This window comes from Macrobrachium rosenbergii, chromosome 49, assembly GCF_040412425.1.
Source record: "Macrobrachium rosenbergii isolate ZJJX-2024 chromosome 49, ASM4041242v1, whole genome shotgun sequence".
Taxonomy (NCBI): Eukaryota; Metazoa; Arthropoda; class Malacostraca; order Decapoda; family Palaemonidae; genus Macrobrachium; species Macrobrachium rosenbergii.
In genome coordinates, this window is record NC_089789.1 from 10,088,296 (window position 1) to 10,107,678 (window position 19,383).

Here is a 19,383-nt window from a genome sequence, read left to right on the forward strand (position 1 = left end):
CAGTGATCTTACATCCTTGACGTTTACTTTGTCCAAACGGAGTCCTTTAACTTAAAAACAATGCGAGTACGTCTCTGTTGCTAATATTTATTAGTGTTGCAACTGGTTATCATGATAATTATAACAGAAGTGGTCTTATATCAATGTCTGGACTTGCAAACATTGCAAGTCTTAACATAACTGGTGTCATATCTCTAGTCCTCAGATTGCCACAAAATGAAAATAACAAAAGCATCTTCTTCCTTGTTCCATTAGCTTATTAAGAAGAAATTGCAATGTTATTTAGTTTACCGTTCCATTAACCTAAAGAAAATGAAATTAACAAAGACAGTTTACCGTTCCATTGGCCTAAAGATTATGGTAACAAAGACTGCTCACCATTCTATTAGCCTAAAGAAAATTATAATAAACAAGCACAGCATACCGTTCCATTAGCCTAAAGAAAATTAATGTAAACGAACACAGCTTACCGTTCCATTAGCTTTCAAGACGAAGAGATAATAATAATAATAATAATAATAATAATAATAATAATAATAATAATAATATGTTGCTTACCTTTGTATAGGCAGAGGTTTTCCGCCTGTTTACACCTTCAAAACCTTTCTACACTCAATTCCCCTTTCAGCGCTGAATGACCTCATCATAGGTCCCAGTGCTTGGTCTCTGGCCTTAATCCTATATTCCATCCCATTCCATTCCAGCAAATGGATCTTACTTACCGTTCCATAAACTTGAAGGGAAAAAACCGCAGCATTTAACTCACCGTTCCACCAGAGAAAAGAGAATAACAATAGCATCTTTCTCGCCTTTCCATTGACTTACAGAACATGACGGCAGTGTCATCTTACTCCCGTTCCACCAGCTAAAGAAAAAGGAAAATAAATAATACCGTTCCACCATCTCAAATAAAGACAGGAAGCCCCTTCCATCTTTACTTACTGTTCCATTGGCCCTGAGGATGGCGTTGACCGTTTTCACCACGCCCCAGGAAGACTGCCAGGGCTTCGTCAGGAGGTATTCGGTGACGACGCGCATGTCGCCTACATATCCCACCCACGACGGAGGCTGCAGGAAGATACAAGACAGGAGAGACTGGTTATTATGTTATGGAACTGGTTATCATGCCAGGGAATTGATTATCGCGCCAAAGGACTGGTTATGTCAGGGCAATGGTTATTATGTTAGAGAACTGTTATCATGTCTGGGGAACTGGTTATCGCGTCAAAGGACTGGTTATGTCAGGGCAATGGTTATTATGTTAGAGAACTGTTATCATGTCAGGGGAACTGGTTATCGCGTCAAAGGACTGGTTATGTCAGGGCAATGGTTATTATGTCAGTGAAATGGTTATCATGTCAGGGGAACTGGTTATTATGTCATGGAACTGGTTACCATGTCAAGGAACTGGCTATCATGACGGGAACTGGGTATCTTGTCATGGAGCTGGGTATCATGTCAGGTAACTGGTTATCATGTGATGGAACTGGTTATCATGTCAGGTAACTGGTTATCATTTCAAGTAAGTGGTTATCACGTAATGGCACAGGTTATTATGTCAGGTAACTGGTTATCGTGTCAAGAAACTGATTATCATGTCAGGGAACTGGTTGTCACGTCAAGGAACTGGTTATCACGTCAGGTAACTGGTTATCATGTCAAGGAACTGGCACAGCTGTACAAGAAAAAATCAATTTTATCTAGTCATCGGTGAACCTTCAAGGAGAGAGAGAGAGAGAGAGAGAGAGAGAGAGAGAGAGAGAGAGAGAGAGAGAGAGAGAGAGAGACATTTAATCATCTTTCAATATGGCATGACCTTAATTACTAGCTTTTGATCACGGTCGCCTTTGCAAACTGTCACCTCATAATTAATTACCGTTAGTTCGTTACAGCTGTCATTTAACTTTCGGTTAAAGCTAATAACGTCTTCAATGTCTGCTATAGTTACTATAGTTTTGATTTAGTTAAAATTTTGCTATTTGAACCATTTAAATACTATTTTCAATATTGCCGTTTCCAGTTGCAAAATACCAAGTAAGTAATCAGCTAATATACGATAAAATAATTTTTTTTGCAACAGCTTTTTTTTCAGTGCTTACGTGCTGAGCTGCGCATCGGCGCTCTCTCGCAGGTCACCGCAAATGATGATCGTTGTTGCGAAAAGATCATGATTGCTGTCGGTCAAGCAACCACGGCGCATACGTCTACTGTGATCTGCGGAGAGAGAGCGAGCGGATGCGCAACTGAGCACGTATGCATAAAAAAAAAAAAAAATTTCACACGCACATGATAAGACGCATGTGACGTGATAATTCCTCCAGAGACTCATTTATTGAGGTTTTCAGTCACCGGAGCAAACTGGTTCCTTTAGACCCAAGTAGCGCCCTTGGCTGCTTGGAGCTTTCGCCTGAGGCCGCAACAGATACACGCCCTTCGCAAATAATAACAGACGCTCTGCTGTCCAAAACGATTAATATTTTTTTTTTATTTCATCAAAGAAGGTCATGTTGTTCCCGGGTCGCGCTGGGTTTCTAAGTGGCACTTTGTTTGAAAATTTTTTGAAACGTCATACTACTTCAGTAGAGAATGGGTCTAGGTGTTGCTTCTAATTAAAGAAAAATAGAAAAGCTATTCTTCCACTAAAGCGAAACCAGTGGTCAGTAAGGGCTCAAGGTGGTATTACAGATTTCTGTGTGTGTGTGTGTGTGTTTCAAAACGAGAATAAAATTTAATGATTATGGTAAAATTTCAAGTCAGTTGCCGTACAAACTTGAAGAAAAGTAGCTATATTATTATTATTATTATTATTATTATTATTATTATTATTATTATTATTATTATTATTATTAGTAGTAGTAGTAGTAGTAGTAGTAGTAGTAGTTGATTGAGAATAAGACCTGTCAGTCTTTCACCACATACGAGAAATATTGAGTTGTATGTGATAACGTACGAGAGGAAAATACGCTTAAAGAGCTAAGAATGAGTTGCAGATATGAGCGGTGCAAGCTCTTTTGGGCGCACACCAACCAGTTAGTTGTCCGTGGGCAAGAGGCAGTGCCCCAAACAGGTAAAGGTAGACTAGGTAAGGCAAGGTAAGGTGGTTATAGTTTGCCCTGCATACTAAATGATGTAACCACACCCTCCACTGAATTTGTAAACAACCTCTAAACGCAATCTCGGCGTATACGCCTAAGAATGATAACATCGGTTGCTAAACTGAAATCAGTGGACATTAATGCCATGCATCTCTCTCTCTCTCTCTCTCTCTCTCTCTCTCTCTCTCTCTCTCTCTCTCTCTCTTGAAAATATGATAGATAGTAAGTGCTATTATTTTTAATTTCATATTATTAATATGTGTCAAATCTCTCTCTCTCTCCAGTGGGACAAAAATTTCTTACAAAACGAAGAATTAGGAGATAGACGCGAGAGAGAGTTAGAATGACCGTTAAGAATTTGAAGAAAGACAGGCCTTTGGAACGAGATGACCAAAAGGTCTACTGTAAATGCCGACCGATTCCAGGATGGAGGACCTCACAAAAAACACACAAATGGAAAATAAGACTCGGCTTAATTAAAGCGCCAGAGGCTCTGAAGAAATTGGCATCCTTACGAGGGTGAACGGACGAGTGAAGACCAGAGAGGTCCATGAGTTTGCAAAAATGTTAGCGGAGGAAAACACGGGAGAAGGGAATGATAGTCAAGGGGAATGATAGTCAAGGGGAATGATAGTCAAGGGGAATGATAGTCAAGTGGAATAATAGTCACTTGGACAATTAGTCAACTGGAATAATAGTCACATGGAATAGTGTCACATGGACTAAGAGTCAAATGGAATAGTGCCACATGGACTGAGTAAAATGGAATAATAGTCACATGGAATAACAGTCACTCTGAATAACAATCGTTTGGAATAACAGTCACTTGGAATAGTACTTATATGGACTAATAGTCAAATGGAATAATAGGTGTCACTTGCATTAACAGTCACATGGAATAATAGTCACTTGGAATACTGGTCACATGGAATAACAGTCACATGGAATGGTAGTCGCATGTAATAACAGTCACTTAGGATAATAGTTACATGGAATAACAGTCACCTGATAAAACAGTCACTTGGAATAGTCACTTGGAATATGTCACAAGGAGACGGATTAATAGTCACATAGAATAATAGTCACCCAGGTCTGCATTGAGAGAGATGACGAAGGAAGAAGCCTTTTCGGCTAAGAGAACTGAAAATACTTTGGGAGAGATGATAAAAGAATGAAAGACACTTACGCATAGGACCTGCCTGAAGGCGGAGAACTGATGACGCTGAGGGTATACAAAGAGAAAGAAAGAGTTGGGGGGGGTGGCCGCTGCCGCCAGTTGACATGCAACTCATTGGAAATGCTGAAGATGTCTTTGCAAGGGTAAGAAGATAAACACTCCCTGCAGGCAATTAAAAAAAAAACAAGAGCCCAGATAATGAAGGCCTCTGGCTGGTGCTGTGCTTCGTCACGAGAGAGAGAGAGAAATAAAAAAAACGCCAGATGGCCTGAAACTGCTGTCACCTAGTAGGCTGGAAATAACCGCATTTCTATTCATTTGTATTGACTCTCATCCACTGAGAATAATCTTTTTGTAATGGTTCTCCAACAAAACCTTACCCTCAAGCATTAAGAGAAATCGCGTCAATTTCTAAAAATCTTCAATAGGATTCTGACCAAGGTTTTTTTTTATATGAAAGTCTCTCGGTTTTATTATAATAATATTTGACGTGGAAATTCAAATTGGGTTTGCTCATTAAATCTAATACTTCAGAGACGCACAGTCATTCAGTTGTCAAGGGAGTTCACTTGTCATCATTGCATGAAGAATTATTTATTTTTGCAATTCCGTAAAAATTTGAAACATTTTAACAATTTATATCAGCAACAACAGTAGTTCAGGTGATGATGCAACGCATTGCTACCCTAAAGCAGTTCTCCTTGTATTTTATAATTTACTTACATTTTCACCTATTTATTCATTGATTTGTTAGTTTATATTTTCTTTTCTAATAACTGATCTCTTTCTGTATTTCGTATGACTTTCTGTTACTTCTTTCAAATGAACACCATTGTTCTTCGGAAGCTTGAATTTCAAGTCAGTGACCCCCGTGGGCTTGTTCCATATGAACTGAGTTTATGTTCTGAATAATAATAATAATAATAATAATAATAATAATAATAATAATAATAATAATACTATATATGGTAATAAGCACCCACAATTGCTATTCACTTCGGAAATATTTAATATTTAAAGAGGATACAGAACAAATTAATACACGTATAACAGGAAAGACTTAAGGAAAATGGAATAAAGAAATGAGCTCGTGGTCTAGTGTTTAAGACATCCGTCTCTCCAGCGAAATGCCCTGTCCGAATTCGAATCCCTAGCGAGTAAAAGATCGCTTCTGTTGCCTAACCTTTGATTTGCGTATCTGGTGGTTAGTCAAAGATAAAAAAAAATAATAAAATAATCATAAAAAGAAAATAACCCGGGAAAGAAAATAATAGTAATAAATAAAAAAAAAAATTGCATTGGGAGTGCGACCGCTACCGCGGCCTTGGGTTAAACGCAGCATCGACCGTCAGAGAAATCTTTAGAAAATCACGGAAAAAAAACCACCGTGACGAAGCACCTGTCTTTAAAAAAAAAAAACAAGTTTGTTCAGCTGGATGTTGGACAGAAAACAACATCCTACTTTGCTCAGGGAAAGCGTTTGTTTTGCGTTTTACCTAGGAAAGGCTTTCTTGCAGTTTTATTTATTTATTTATTTATTATTTTTTTTTTTTTTGCTGTCGGAGGAGTGGGGGAGATGACTTTAAAAATCGTAGAGAGAGAGAGAGAGAGAGAGAGAGAGAGAGAGAGAGAGAGAGAGAGAGAGAGAGAGAATCTCAAAACAATAAAACACTGAATATCTCATCAAAGATGTCAAGATATTTCCTCAAACAAAAGCATAAAAACTTGGAATTTCGTTATCATCGTTGTGTTCCCCTGCAATTAATCATTGTTGTGTTCCCTTGCAATTACGAAATCGTGAAGAAATCGTAAATCTGACGTCAATGCGACGTGGCAACGAAAGCAATCAATTACGGAGGTGAAAATAACGTCATCCGAACGCTTACCGTCTCGAGAACGTTAGATGAATTATTACCGAGTGAGGTAAGGTTGCGCCAGCATCTGGTTGACTGCGCTTTCTACAAATGTCTTTGGCACCAAGGTGTCTTGGAATTGCCAATTAATAACTTCACCAAATTCTTAAAAAAAGGCTCTTAAATCTGTTCACGTTCTTTCTAATTCTCTTTATGGCAAAATAAAAAGGCTTTCAATTCTGTTCACGTTCTTTCTAATATAAATTAGCGACCAAATAACTGAACTTTATACTGATGGGAAAAAATGGTACAGTTTGTATGGAATGGAACAAAAAATGTTGATCGATATTTTATCGTAATGGTATCGAAAGGCGGTGACAGTGATGGTCATTAGGATATGTGGTTAATGACGAAGAGAGAGAGAGAGAGAGAGAGAGAGAGAGAGAGGGAGAGAGAGAGAGAGAGAGAGAGAGAGAGAGAGAGAGAGGGGGACTGGGTTGATAGCAATGGCAAGGAAAAGGAATATAAGAAAAAGGAAGTTGAGAAAATGTCACAGAAAATTGACACATTTTAGTTTTCTGAAAAGGAAACTATTGTGCCGGCTTTGTCTGTCCGTCCGCACTTTTTCTGTCCGCCCTCAGATCCACCCTCCAATCATCAAACATACCAAATTGCAGCCCTCTAGCCTCAGTAGTTTTTATTTTATTCAAGGTTAAAGTTAGCCATAGTCGTGCGTCTGGCAACGATATAGGCCAGGACGCCACCGGGCCGTGTTTATAGTTCCTGGGGCCGCGGCTCATACAGCATTATGCCGAGACTACCGAAAGATAGATCAATTTTCGGTGGCCTTGATTATACGATGTACAGAAACTTCGGCGCATTTTTTACTTGTTTAAGGTTCAATTGACTTCTATAACTTCAGTGAACTTGTTTAAGATTTAAAAACACTTAATATAACTGGACCACGTAAATATAAAAAAAAAAATAGCTGGATTTAACTGACAAGCAACGTACTTGTCTCAACTGAAAATAATTTCCATCAAGTTATTAATAATGATAATAATAATAATAATAATAATAATAATAATAATAATAATAATAATTATTATTATTATTATTATTATTATTATTATTATTGAGAAGATGAACCCAATTCATTTGGAACAAACCCATAGGGGCCTGCCTTGACATTGAAGCTTCCACAGAATACGGTGTTCATTTGAAAGAAGTAACTGAAGGTAATAGGAATTACAGAAAGAAGAGATCAGTCATTAAAAAATAAAAAAAATAAATCAACAGATTAATAAATAAAAAGATAAAACTGTAAGAAAATTATTAAAATACAAGGAGAATTGTTTTAGGGGCAGTAATGAGCTGCATCTTCGCTTGAACTTTTGAGTTCCAATTGCACGACATCGTCAGGGAGACTGTTCCACAGTCCAACGGTCTGAGGGATAAAGAACCTTTGGAGCTGAGAAGTTCGACAGCGAGGCACATTAATCATAAGTCTTTCACGTCCCTAATTTCATGTGAAACGCTTGTTAAAAAAGCTAACTCACGGCGATTATTTCTTGACAAATCAGATGATATGAGTCATGAAGTTTGGGAATAACGTCTGTTTTTCAGTTCCCGGAAGAAGACGAGTGACTCACAGTTTAAAGTTGTCGTTTCAAAACTAAACAAAAGGAATAAGGAATATTATTTTTTATCCACTTGTCCTTCAGTCTAGTAACAGAAAAAATTACTAAGTTATTGCACACTGATAATCTAAGGTTTATGGTAATATATGGAAGCGTTTTTAACTTTATATATATATGAGAAAATGTATTGACAGCTAAATCAAACTCCGGGAGACCTTACCTAAGAGGACATTGAATCTATATTGCTTATGCATATATTTGATTTTGTAATTTCATATTTTCTGTGCCAAATAAAGGTTACATTATTATTTTTATTATTAATGTTAGTAGTTTATAAAGACCTCACAATCACATGAGTCATTAAAATGGTGGAGAAATCCACATTAATATCAGTATATATATATATATATATATATATATATATATATATATATATATATATATATATATATATATATATATATATATATATATATGGTGCGTATATATATTAATGCTCATATCATTGTGGTTTCTTCACTAATGTTAGTCGTTCCATTATTATTATTTCTTACTAATGTTATTATTATTATTATTATTATTATTATTATTATTATTATTATTATTAGTGGTAGTAGTAGTAGTAGTAGTAGTAAGTAGTAAGTAGCAGTAGTAGTACCTACCCTGTCGAAACGTCGATTACTCATGGCGACTCCTCACGAATTCAAGAACAAGAAGAAGAAGATGGACGCAAGAAGAGGGAAATTCGTACCTTGCGGTAACTTGCTGCTGCCTTCGGCAATTTCTCTCCCGAGAAATGCTAAATAAAAGGCGAGGTGTCTCTTCACAAACCTCTGATTTAAAAAATGCTTTCTGGAGAAACGGCCTTCAAGCCCTGAAGGAAAATTTATTCGTAGATGTGAGGTTTACAAACTGCGCAGGCACTTTGGATTTCCTGTTTTCAAGGCGCTCTTTCGAGACTGGGGGTGATGCAATGAGATGTCACCGAAGCGTATCGCTAAAGAATGTATGTAACTGAGATCTGTTTCCTTTGTGAATATGTTATTCTGTCAATTAAGTCTCCTTTTATCGTCCAAAACCTGTGGAAAGATAAAAAAAAAAATTTATTAAATACTGAAATTTTACTAAACACTGACAGAGTACTTGGATATTAAATATTCAGTATTGTACGTACTCAGATACGAAAAAGGTTGCCAAAATACAGTTAGTTCCATTAATAAAACATAACAGAATTTATATACCTGAGTTTTTTTAATTATTTTGATTACAGCCGATTATGTGTGAGGACAGAGTTTAGAAAAATGTTTTTTATAAGATGAAATAAAACAGAAATAACAACAAATTACATTAAAAAAGAATTATTTGACTGAAATAAAAGTGGATTCTTAATAACAGAAACGAAAATCGTATGTAACGTGTAATTTTTGAAACGACCATTTAATTACAATTTCGTAATGCTCTACGGGGAATACACAGAGGTTTTCAGTCACTTAAGTCCTTTTTCACGAAACTTGCACTTTAATTAACCTTTCATTTCCTGCCACAAACACAATTTTGCACGAACATAGATCAAATATTGACACTAATAACAGAGACATCACTTTCGCATATTTCCGAAAGCACCGCAAAACAGGGAAATATTTTCCGACTCAACTATCAAGATTTGGAGATGAATAACATAAGAAATATCTTTGCAAATGGAAGAATCAATTAGTTTTCGAACAACCTAATGCCAATTTTATCTTTTATTAATATCAAAGGGTCACTAATTAGTAAAGCCGTGCTCCTTAGGACAGAATGCGTATATATAAAATGAAAAGGAATGCCCATAGCAAGAGAAAAAATGAATTGTAAAAAGAAAACTTAAAAATTTAAAATAAAGATAAAGGGAATTTCAGAATGCCCATTTCACAAGTACTGCATCAAGAGTCACAAAAAGGGCATCATAGACGGCAAAGACTGGACAAAGAAAGAGACGTACCCACTTGGAATGTGGGCTACCTACCCTGTGCCCCAAACATTTCCTGCCCAGGTGGACGTGAATTTTCAAGGTGACGTTTGATTGACGGTTGTAAGAACAGCATGCATATATATATATATATATATATATATATATATATATATATATATATATATATATATATATATATATATATATATATATAGACAATCAAAGGCCTCTCCATTGTTTCTCTTTCCTTCGTGGATTATGTCTTTATTTATATATTCATCACGTTCCATATTTTCCTGAATCAGTTATACATATACATGTATATAATGTGTATATATAGGTATATATATGAATACATATATGTATAGCCTATATATATATATATAGTGTGTGTGTTGTGTGAGAGAGAGAGAGAGAGAGAGAGAGAGAGAGAGAGAGAGAGAGAGAGAGAGAGAGAGAGAGAGAGAGAGAGAGATTTTGTAAAATTTAGGCTGTCAAGCCAAACACTTGGGCACTTTCAGCCATTCAGCTCTTAAAACATTGAAAAAGAAGGAGTTAGATTGGTTGGACAGCAAGAAAAGTGAGAGAGAGAGAGAGAGAGAGAGAGAGAGAGAGAGAGAGAGAGAGAGAGAGAATCATTCCACTCTCAAATCCAGGCATATATATATATATAATACATATATATATATATATATATATATATATATATATATATATATATATATATATATATATATATATATATATATATATACACACACACACACACATATATATATATATATATATATATATATATATATATATATATACTGTATATGAGTACTCTGAACTTGACTCTTCGCTCGGGAGACAAAATCAAAACTATTTTATCACCGCAAAATAAAAAAATAAAAATTCCTGATTCGGTGTCTTTTTAACCCTGACAAACATCCTATCGCCGTGGGAACCCCAACTCAACCTCAATAAAAATGACAAAAAAACCTCAAAGAGGTTTTTCTCAGCGCGGTTAACAATACTCTCGTTACTGGGAAGTGCACTTTTTGGTTTTCAATGTTCTTGTCGAACCTGATTTGCAATCTCATGAGCGACTGTCTTTTGTTTCTAAACGAGAGCGCGAATATATACGCTTTGCATCCTTGCATTGTCGTAAACCGCAAAATATATCGATGAAGAAAGTTTTTTGTTTAAGTTATAATTATCAACTTTTTATATATATGGTATTGTAAATATGAACGAGTTTTTCAAGAGGAAAACTATGTTATATCAATTTTTGTTTATGTATAAAAGGGCAGAAGTAACAATTCTCATCACAGAAGTCTAGCTGGTAGAACCTGAAGGTCATATAATATATATATATATATATATATATATATAATATATATATATATATATATATATATATATATATATATATATATGTCTGTGTGTGTATGTATATAGACATCCATACAATTTATACACACACACACACGCGCATATACTCGTATATGTGTGTGTGAGTGTGTGTGTGTTTTTCACTTCATTTATCGACGATTCAGCAAATATGCAGATGAGATAAAGATTATTATTAAAAGAAAGATATATATATATATATATATATATATATATATATATATATATATATATATATATATATTTATATGACCTTCAGGTTCTACCAGCTAGACTTCTGTGATGAGAATTGTTACTTCTGCCCTTTTATACATGAACAAAAAATGATATAACATAGTTTTCCTCTTGAAAAACTCGTTCATATTTACAATACCATGTAATATGAACCAATAATATTTTTTATCTCATCTGCATATTTCCTGAATCTTTCACCAATAATATTTTTTACCTCATCTTCATATTTGCTGAATCGTCGATAAATGAAGTGATAAAAAATCTTTTGAACCTGTGACCCTAGCTTTTGTGACGTAAATAAATATTATTCAACCTGTCAGACTGAACAGGCAAAATGAATGAGCAGCTACTGCCCTTTGCTCCTGCGACGCCAGTCAGGTGTAAGACTTCATTTTATGAGAGAGAGAGAGAACTAATCTTAGTTTTGCACACCTGTGGGATCCCGCGGCAGTAAGGTCTAAAACTTCATTTAATGAGAGAGAGAGAGAGAGAGAGAGAGAGAGAGAGAGAGAGAGAGAGAGAGAGAGAGAGAAAATTCCATTAATGGAATTCCAAGGCGCATGTTGTATATCCGCGTATGTAAAAGAAGCTATTGTCCAGAGTACTTATCAAAAGTTAGATCCTGGTCACGAGGAGCGATTTGATTTGATAAATAATAGCATTTCTGTAATTTCTATTATTAGCTATTATTAGCCGTTACAGAATTACGTCAATTATCGATTGTCAGAGAATAGTCACTTTTTCTATTGTGGCCAGAATTGTTTAAAAGTTTTTCACACACACACAGAGAGAGAGAGAGAGAGAGAGAGAGAGAGAGAGAGAGAGAGTAGAAGTACATCAATTATCGCTTATCAGCGAATACAGTCTTTTTTTTTTATTGTGGTCAGAACCGTTTACATTTTTTCTTTTCCTGAGAGAGAGAGAGAGAGAGAGAGAGAGAGAGAGAGAGAGAGAGAGAGAGAGAGAGAGAACAATAACTCGTGCATGAAGGTGAGCGTGAGAATTTGGCGCTGATAAAAGACAAAAAGATTACAAAAAGAGTAGTAAAAGAATGAGGGAAGAATAATAAAAGAATAAGTGAAAAATAATAAATACTATCAAGAGAACAAGTGAGTAATGATAAAAGAACAATAAAGAATAAGAAAAGAATAACAAAGGACTAAGAAAACGCATAATACAAAAGACTAAGATTTTCTTTCCATCAAAGGCTACATACACATAATGAGTCTTGATACCCTCTGAAACTACAGTCTATACCCCTTGGGCATCACACCCAAAAAATTCCCTCCCCGTCATGGAACGCCGCGCCCGCTACTGGACAAAACTAGTAAATCTAGTTGCATAGTTCTGGTGTAGTAGTTTGCATTGGGCCCAAGGAGTGTAAGCAGCTGAGAGAGGACGGGGCTTAATGTTTTTTTTTTTTTTTTTTTTTTTTTTTTTATGGACGTAAAACTTGCAAGCGAATATTTACGAAAATATTTTGGGGGAAAAAAACTGGCTTTTTGATGGCGTTGATAGAACCAGTAGGCGTTGGCGTAAGTTGCGTTGAGGAGGTTTTTTTTCTGTATAAGTGCACCTTAAAGCGGAGGTGTTCTATACATAAGCACCTTATGGTGATCATTTATATAAATGCACCTTAAATTGGAGACCTTTTCTATTATGAGCCTTAAAGTGGAGATCTTTTATGTATTGCACCTTAAAGTGGAGATATTTTTTATATATGTACCTTAAAATGGGGTCTTTCATATAAATGCACTTTAAAGTGGAGATCCTTTATATAAGTGCGCCCTAAACTTGACCTTTATATAAATGCACCTTATCACAGAACGCGCAGTTGCGTTAGTGGGGCGATTTAAGGTGTCTTTTGTATGAATGCACCTTAAAGTGTAGTTTTTAACGGTTACCGTAACAATAGTCTTATAAGATACCTTAAAAATCTTACTGACGAAATGAACATTCTACGAAAGAGAAACGAGTATGACGCAGTTATCATTTTTCTTCTTCTCTCAAATCATTATGACGCTCAAAGGCGCACTCGCTTTACAGACCTCTCCAAGAGCGACCTGCCCTGCTGGCATAAGGCCAACCTGGTCCACGACATCAAACAAGGTGCACTCACACCTTGATCACAGGATATTGTGGGTTCCTTTTTATCCTAACAACAGGTGTGCTTAGGATCTTCGCATACCCTGCGTAATAATCGGAGGACTGGTAGGACTGGTTACTGAACACTATTGAGATGGTAGCTTCTAAATATAGTGGGCAGGCTGACTGGCCAGTTTTGTATTGATGTGCATGCGCGCCCACACACAAACACACGCACACACACACACACACACATATATATATATATATATATATATATATATGTATGTATGTATATATATATATATATATATATATATATATATATATATATATATATATATATATATATATATATATATATAATTCTCAAACTGGTAACATCACTGGGAGACTCCAACATATATCCCCGAATGAGTCACTTTAAAATTTTTTCCAGTATACATATTATACATTTTAGTGGGTTCCAGTAATCGGTTGTTCGGTGGTTACGTTATTATAATTAACAGAACGGTTAACTCTTTTTTTAAGACAATTTAAAATTGCCATATTAACATTATCATTATTATTACGCCATAACATCTCCACTTAATAATTAGTCTCCACAATTCTTACCATCAATAACGACTTCATTGTCCCTTAAATAGACTGTCGTTATTAAAAACGACATTATTAAAACTGACGTTATTAAAACCGACATTATTAAGAATGAGGTTAATAAAATCGACGTTATTAAACCTGACATTATCAAAACCGACGTTATTAACAATGACCTTATAAAACCGACATTACTGAAACTGATGTTATTAAAACTGCCGTTATGAAAACCGATGTTATTAAAACTGACGTTCTTAAAACCAACGCTATTAGAACCGACGTTATTAAGTCTGACGTTATTAAGATCTATGTAATTAAAACCGATGTTATTAAAACTGACGTTATTAATGTCCTTTCTCGAACACTTACGTAAATCTGATACCCTTCGTAGGCGTTGTTAATGCAGACCCACGCTTCCGTTTAAGAATTAAATTACGTTACACTTCGTTCTGTAACAGTAATCTGTGTGTAATTATCTCACCACACGAGAGAGAGAGAGAGAGAGAGAGAGAGAGAGAGAGAGAGAGAGAGAGAGAGAGAGAGAGAGAGAGAGAGAGAGAGTTTCACGATATTCTAGTAGAATAAGGATGTGAAGAATAATAAATATTAAGTTGTATTTTTTGCCCTTTAAAGCAGGAACTGGCCTATATATATATATTTTTATATATATATATATATATATATATATATATATATATATATAACGTATATACATATACATACTGTCTATGTGTGTTGAAGGCTCCACAGTAATATACTTGAATACGAAGTTACAGTATTTTTGCGAAACTATTTTTTACTGACCAAGTTCATAGAAGTTGGAAGAAGGCTGTAAGTTTTTGTAATTCTTCACAAATTTATTGTAACTTCGTATAGAAGTATATCATTATGGATCCTTTAACGTACTTGATGCAGTACATCACGTCACTGTGACTGGAGTTCACGTTCATAACGAAAACAATGTCCCGATTTTGTCTATGATCAAATTGTAGAATTCCAAGGAAAAAAAATATAATTCTTTTTTTAAGGCCACAGCAATTACTGCTATTACATATTTCTGTACAAAACGACTAATGTTTTTCTCACTGTATTTTCATCAAAAGCAAACCAAATATACACTAGTTGAAGAAATAGCAACCTATTAATAGCCACTTTATTCTACAAAACGGTTAAACTACTAATAAATAACCACTAGCAAACTTAATCGGTCATAAAACATCTAAACAAGACATTAAAGACATTTATATCTTACAAAGAACTAAAGCTCATGCCACTTTTACACTGCATAACCTAAGAAAATATTTACGTCTCCTGTTACGTATCTCTAGATATCATATATGTATGTATATATATTTCTGTACATATGTATATATTTCTGTTATGGTGAGTGGCAATAAATTAAAAGCAGGATATTTAGCCACGTACTGTGTTTATCTTGTTACGGTAAAAAACTACAACATTTTTAACGATTAGGTTATGTTATTTATTAATAAAAATATGTTTCAGTTATTCAGAAATCTCAACCATCTTTAAAAAATTTAAATTCCATTCAGTGGAAGCAAAAAAGGTGTTAGTGAATTCATGCAAAATTAAACAGATGAAAATCAAACTGTAAAAACATACCCAAATTATAAACACCAAAGAAATTATTCCACACTAAACACAACTCAAGTCATCCAAACCTCGAAGGAAGAGAGCACGCTGCAAAGACCTCTCACGAACGCTCCTGGAGCACAACTGACGTTGAGAACATCTTCCAGAGCCCGCCGAACGCTATCTTCTTCTCCCTCCTCCACTCCTAGATCCCAGAGGACGTTATCTCACCTTCCGCTCCCTAGTCCCAACCCCCTCCCTAATTAGCCCCAGCTTAGTACCCTTAACCCGAAAACACGTCACCAAAGGCAAGCAGTCAATAGATAGAACCGGGGAACTCGGTGGAACTCATAGGCAATCCCGTTGCAGCTTTTTCCTCGTTGCATTTTTTTTTCTTTTTGCATAGGCTGAGCTTCCTGGTCAAGAGCGCTGCGGTTGTGACGTCATGGCGTGTTTGTTTTGGAAGACGCAGTGTAGTCGACTTTGAAGAGAAGAGGGTCCGTAATGTTACTTGAAAGCGCTACTCTCTACTGATAGCTATTTACGCATCCAGTCAGTTGTGTATTTATATCAGTTTAGACGTAATTGCTATTTGCTTCTTGCTAAGGTTCTCATTCAGCTACGCGTTGTTTAAATAATTTCTGACGTAACTGCTATTTGCAGCTTGCTAAAGGTCTGTTAGCCTGTTCTACTTTTTCCCTTTTCACATACAAAAAAATATCTTAAACAGAAGAGGGACTTATAAATAACGAGAAAATCATACAGTAGAATTCAAAGGATTAACAACACAACCATTACGTTACTAACCACAACAGTTAGGCCTAATGAATATTATAGAGGTTTCCAACGAAGGCTCCTACATATGATTTTTATTCTAGGTCTATGATATTTTTGTTTATGGTTCTTTGTCTAATAAAGACATCTGATGGGTTTTTTAATCAAGAAATTTAGCTTCCACATGGACTACTCGTTGTGAGCTTAATTTTTATGAGTCTAACGACCAGACTCTTAGATAGAGAAGCGATCAGATAAATGACAGAAAAAGCATATCGTTAGACTCAAGTCTGCCCGCTTAACATAAAAGCATTTGCTCCAAGTTTGAACTCTGCTAAATTTTTTGGTCAACGGATCTGCGACCTTATATTACATCAAGTTTTCAGTGTGTGTGTGTGTGTGTGTGTGTGTGTGTGTGTGTGGTGTGTGGGTGGGTGGGCGGGAGTACTATACACGCTAACGCCTAAGTCATAAAAATTGGATATTATACATCTGGCGTGAGGACAGAAAAATTAATGCCCAAATCTTCCCATGATTACGTCCACTGAAAAGTTGGCACTGGCGGCGATCCGGACCAAACCAGATATATCGAGATGGGAAACGCTTCGCAAAGTGTGACATGGCCGGAGGATATTTGAACATCCTCTTCTCATTGCTCTTTCCCTCTTTCGATTTTTAGAAAGCTATTCTTAAAGCGATGACTAAGGTCTTCGGGCATGCAAGGGGGAATTTCTGGAAAATTACCCGGTGCGCACCGCCTTGGAATCGGAGACGGGTGGAGAGGTCAAACCTTGGCCTAATACTATTAGTCCGAGTTCCTTCTCCTCATGAGTATTTCAGTCATTATTCACAACAAACATAAATGCCGCATTATTGAATGCTCATTTAAGAAAGTAAAATTTAGTACTGAGCTAAAAAATCATATAAGAATAACAGTAAAACTGACTAAAGAAATTAAAATAATATAACAGCATATGAGACTATAGATTCCCAGTGTTTGAAAGCAACGCTGTAAATTGTTTGAAAAATGCGGAATACTTTTAGTACCATAGTACCATACCTTACTATATAGTACCTAGGTTACAATATTCATAAAATCATACGAGAAAACTGTATAAATATAGTTTTAAAAGACATAGCCCTAAACGTGTCAGAGGGATACCCTGCGGGAAAGAGTTACCATGTTCTCAAGATCTGATCTAATCGCATAAGAGCATACGAGAGAAGTGAAGTGAGGCTAAAAGAAAGGTATTGGATCCTTTATCGTTTAGTATTATACCATTTTGCTCGTATAGATATTGACTGAAAAGGAATTTGCGTTTAACATTTTGAAGTATTCTAAATCAACTAGATGATTTGTTTATTTGCTTGTTTACTATATACGTGAAAAAAATATCCTCCAGTCATTCGTCTGTGTGCATTAACTGATCGATTAGTCAACTCAACCTCTAGAGCGATAGAACAGAACCAGCCGCCCAGGATTGAGAGATTTATTTATTGATTTATGGTTATTAAAACTGGCGTCGCAACGTCCAGCTAGGAGAGACGCAGCAGTGGGGAATAAGGAAAAACGGACAGCTGTCGAGAACATAATTTTAGTTAGAAATCGTATCCTCACTGGGTTAGAGTGAGTTCTGTTATAGAAGGTCAGTGATGCAGCGAATGGGCGTACTTTATATATGTATATATATATGTGTGTGTATGTAAGTATATATATATATATATATATATATATATATATATATATATATATATATATTATACATATACATATAAATATATAGACACACACAACACATTTTCAGAATCAGAACCAGAATCAGAACCCGGTGCAATTGGTGGTATATTTGCTCCAATTCTCTGCAAATGCATTCATTCCATTGACAGTTTTGTGAATGCCACAGATTGTTTTGAGCTTACGTAGTGTGAGATCCAAAGAATGAGACACATCACTCCTTCCTGATTTCTGTTTACTGTGTGAAATATTTTAGTTGAAGATCAACCATATGATTATCAAGGAATTGAAGACCACCTCTTGGTGTCTAATTTTTGTATGAATAATAATCGAATATTAAATATGATTGAGCGAAGTCTCCAGTAGTCATTCAGACCTTAGGACTGAAGGTAATTTGCTTCAAGAACCTGCTGCCTTAATATACATGGCTCGTGACTTCTTCCACGTTAAGCTTGAAGTAAGGCCTATGCCAAATGGTCAAGGATATAAATATCATTATACCACCATCACACATTTTGTAATTTCGTCCCATTGATTTTTTGAAGTGCCAGCCCGTTTTCGAGGCAATATTATTATAGTTTCGTGGAACTTAACTTTTCTGGCTCAGTCGACTCCATAAGCATATGTATATTTTTTTCGTTTGTGGCACTTCTCTTCTCCATGACCTGTTCAGTTCGTGAACCATTTCTACGCCAAAACGTACTGTCAAAGTTGTCATTATCTGGAAGTGGAATCATATTATAGCTTTCATCAATGTACAACGTTCTCAGTAAATCATTTTGACTGCAGCATTTAATTAATTTCGTAATCTATAGAAAGCACGGTCATTGTGAAATGTGTAGGCCAAGGGTTTTCGCAAATTTCTAGAGCCACCTACCACTCATGATTCATGGTCATTACACCTGTCAAATATGCACCACTCCTTAGAGATAATGAGCACACTTGTGTCCCTGCATTCATAAATGGAAGCATGCTTACAAGCTCACCTTGGCACACAGAACATGCAAGCAAGGGACACTGCATACCAAATGGAATACATCTCGACCATTATTATGTTACTCACTCGGCTGCTTCGCGCTCCTCTGGTGTGAATGTAAACTTCTGCTAAGTCGGCCACATCGGCAGTTCAAAATATAGGTAACTACGGCTTTTTTTAAGTTTATGTAGTAAAAAATAGCTTCAGTTTGGCTTTGTTAGTCTAGCTTTACTGCCAAACAAAGCATCAACTATATATATATATATATATATATATAT

General features: G+C 35.7%; 1 protein-coding gene across 2 annotated transcripts in view; it reads right to left on the bottom strand.

Moving 5' to 3' along the window:
- LOC136832075 (urea transporter 1-like) overlaps nucleotides 1-15,846 on the bottom strand; it is a 32,800-nt gene extending 16,954 nt beyond the window's left edge. Inside the window, exons 1-3 of one of the 2 annotated variants that reach the window (XM_067092689.1) lie at nucleotides 15,710-15,846; nucleotides 8,428-8,844; nucleotides 943-1,068 (exon numbers count right to left, since the gene is read on the bottom strand). In XM_067092689.1, coding sequence (XP_066948790.1) covers nucleotides 943-1,068; nucleotides 8,428-8,451 — 150 coding nt within the window. In that variant the 5' untranslated portion in view covers nucleotides 8,452-8,844; nucleotides 15,710-15,846. Of the gene's footprint in view, nucleotides 1-942; nucleotides 1,069-8,427; nucleotides 8,845-15,650 lie in introns of both variants that reach the window. The other variant, XM_067092688.1, reaches the window with a different exon arrangement.
- Between the last annotated feature and the right edge of the window lie 3,537 nt (nucleotides 15,847-19,383).